This window comes from Eurypyga helias, unplaced genomic scaffold (genome assembly GCF_000690775.1).
Source record: "Eurypyga helias isolate BGI_N326 unplaced genomic scaffold, ASM69077v1 scaffold8471, whole genome shotgun sequence".
Lineage (NCBI taxonomy): Eukaryota > Metazoa > Chordata > Aves > Eurypygiformes > Eurypygidae > Eurypyga > Eurypyga helias.
In genome coordinates, this window is record NW_010228986.1 from 20,408 (window position 1) to 23,722 (window position 3,315).

Here is a 3,315-nt window from a genome sequence, read left to right on the forward strand (position 1 = left end):
ACATTCAGAGTTTAAAGCCTCCTGCTCAATCCTGCAAGTTGATAAGTATTTCCTCTTCTTCAGCGTGATAAAGCTCCTGCTGTCCAGCACCCAGGTTGTGAGGAAAAGTGACTTCACTTATCTGGACCCAGTTCCCATCCACACAAAACAAAGGTCTGCAGAGCATTTTCCAAATGCTGGAAGGCTGTACTACCTCCTAGTAAGGCTAGAAGTAGAAAACCTGAAGTGTGAGAAAATAATTCCCAAGCAAAACCAATTTCATGTAAAAATAAATCTTTGAGATACTTCCAGTATTCTAAAGCAGAAATGCACCACCTGAGCCATGTGATACCGACATGGCTCATTGCTTTTGGTTCACTGGCCTCAGAGGAGAACAAACACTACCCTCCGGTGTTTCCGAAACACCACACTTGACTGGTGGGGCTTTCTCCTTCTGAATTTTAGAAATCACTTTCTGGGATGCCTCTTGTCTCTGAATGGATTTGGAATACTGCGTTACGGCACTGCTGCTGTCCCCCCGCCCCAACTCCTTAAGGGAAAAAGATTTTTGGTCCCTCCAGCTTAACCATTGTTAACAACAGTCTGTCCTCCTCAGAGCAGGAGCTCTGTACTTCTTCAAAAATAGCCCTTTTTAGGTATGTCAGAAAATAACTCATTATTACTGGCCCACCAGAGGGTCAAACCTTTAAATAACTGTACACAGCTTACAAACATTTCAACAGAAAAGCACATCCATTTGTGATTGTGAATAACACATTGGGCACTTATGTAATGTTCATTGTCTCCGTGACCTTGAACCTCATCAAGTGTCCAAGTCTCCCTCCCTGAACAGTCAGGCTAATGGAGTACTTAAAAGCCCTTATTAGGAAAAAAAAAGAAACAACCAGAAGAAGGGAAGACAAGCAGTTTCTCTCATCTTCTGCTGCTGCCATTCTGCTGGAATCTCCATCCTCTTTCAGTGTCATCCTGTCTTTTCTTGCTAGCAAGGCTTTTTCAAAACACCCCGTAGTCCAATTCAGAGGGGTTTTGCCTCCCTTTCTGGCTTCACGTCTTCTTCCCGCTCAGTTTCTGTCTGTGCAGGTGCATCTCAATCTCCTGCTTGAACACCAGCATGCCAAGCTGGCCGTGAGAAGCCTCGTTCATGGCCTTGGACTGCATGCACATTCTGTACTGCTCCGGGGTCAGCTCGTCCAGGCACTGCTTTTCATGCCACAGATGGAAGAGCCCCCTGACGGGTGTTCGGACCACGATGAGGTTGCTGTGAAGGTATTTGCGGTACAGATGTACATCTTCACCACCCCAGCCTTTAATGTCCAGATCAAAGCCACCTAACACAAACAAAATCCACAATAATACTGGAGATATATACCAGCACACTCGCTGCTATTAATTGCACTACAGCTTCCCTGGCTCCAGGCTCCTTTACGACAGCCACGCTTTCTGCCAACACCAGCATCCAAATTTCTTAGCTTCAAATCGTTCACTATCACACAAAGTTGCTTTATTTGTACCGAGCAGCGCTTAGATTCTGGGAACCCTTATGAAGAGCGTGAACGTCTAACCACAGCACCGCTGCGAATTAGAGTCGTGGACACGCTGGCCAAGGAAAGGGAAGCGGATGACAATTTTCTATGTTTCAGTAAAAAAGACGACATACCGGAGTGTATTTTTCTTACCTATGTTGATAAAATCAGATCTGTACTGGCAGGTCATCCCAAAACCAAAGTCTCTCCAAAATCCAGTTTCTTTTTTAATAATCTGCAGGGAGAGAAAGGAATGTTTATATGGGAGCAGCAGTGCTTTTGGTGGGAGCAGCAGACAGGTCCCTGCATGTGGTCAGAACTGGGAGCAACTGCCCTTTTATTCTTCCCTGTGTAAATCCACAGCTGATCCTGAACCGGTTTGTGTAGATACCCATTGCATGTTTCTTCCCCCCCAGCCATGTCATTACCGATCATGGATAAACCCCCTGATCTGGAACGATCAGGTTCCTGCTGCAGGAACTGTTGTAGGCCAAGTGGAGCAATAGCACACCACCCTATGGAGTTTGTTTAATCGCAGGCAAAGCATCCTCCAAAATCCTTATTTTCTGTGGGATTCAAATCCCATGTAAAAAACATATTGGTAAACCAGGGAAGCCAGACTCTGCTGTAGAGCAGATGGAGGCATCTGGATTGTGGCCCACAAGAGCTCTGGAAGAAAACAGTTGTTCCAGGGAAGTGGTACAAATAGCTTTCCATGACAGAACTGCTAAATCCAGCTAAAACTGAAGTCCAGAAATATTAGGTGGTAGATATACATCCCATAAAGCCTTTGTAATAATGAATGTGCAGTGTGCATTCCTAAGATGAACTATGGAAACATTATGGATTACAAGGGGGGTAATTATTATTATTATTACAATTATCATGGCAGTGAGAAACCCACGGCTACCATTTTCAAAAGCAGATATTCAGGTATAGATCCCTAAGGTCATAGTTCATGTGCCAGTGACCTAACACAATCTGGTGAGGCATCCAAGAGTTTCAAGGGACTGGGACAGGCCCTTGTGTCCTTTAAGCAAGTCAGCAGTCCTTCCCACTCCCACTGGTCTGGGGGCAAACCCACCCATGGGCAGCTGGTTTTGAACATTTTGGCTTTATTTGTGACAAAGCTACAGAAGATGAGGAGACAGTATTTCCATTTCTAGAGTTACAAATCCCAGCGTTTCTTTTCCCAAAAAATACACTTGCAAAATAGTCTCCCCTGATTTCTTGTTCATGCCTCCCTTTTTTGTTTGTAACCCTCGTCCCTTCAATGGCTTTTTTTTTTTTTTTAATTTTACTGCTTGCCTTGCTATCTCTCTTTTCTCATTTCTCCTTTCCCTGAAAAAGCCAAGCGACTGCAGAAGCCAATTAAAAGGAAACAAGATCCTATCTGCCAGGTCTGCACTGTAACAAGAAATCTCCATAACGATGCCCTTCCAGCAAGCCACTCATATGCATTAACATTATTATTTCCCATTAGTGCAATTGGCTGCTGCACAAATCAAATTCTTTCAAAGATTTCTGAAGGCTTTTTGGGGTTTTTTTTAGCAGACTGAGTACCAGGACAGAGTGTTAACACTGTCTTGTTTTAACGGCATGGGTCTGGCTTCATGCCTGGGCTGAAAATTTAAAAAACTACATAAAAATGAGATTGCCAGTACTTCTTTAAATCAAGAAGCTTTTCTGATGCAGGAATCACGTTTTATTATCCAAATATTGGCTATAAATATTTGCACAATCCTGACAATGTACTCTGTGGAATTTATGCGAGCTTGAGAGTTAAACACTC

The 3,315-nt window shown here is 43.7% G+C and overlaps 1 protein-coding gene across 1 annotated transcript in view; it reads right to left on the reverse strand.

The window, feature by feature from the left end:
• Nucleotides 1–1,035: 1,035 nt before the first annotated feature.
• CSGALNACT1 (chondroitin sulfate N-acetylgalactosaminyltransferase 1) overlaps nt 1,036–3,315 on the reverse strand; it is a 15,267-nt gene continuing 12,987 nt past the window's right edge. Inside the window, exons 7-8 of the mRNA XM_010160228.1 lie at nt 1,677–1,758; nt 1,036–1,328 (exon numbers count right to left, since the gene is read on the reverse strand). Coding sequence (XP_010158530.1) covers nt 1,045–1,328; nt 1,677–1,758 — 366 coding nt within the window. The 3' untranslated portion in view covers nt 1,036–1,044. The remainder of the gene's footprint in view (nt 1,329–1,676; nt 1,759–3,315) is intronic.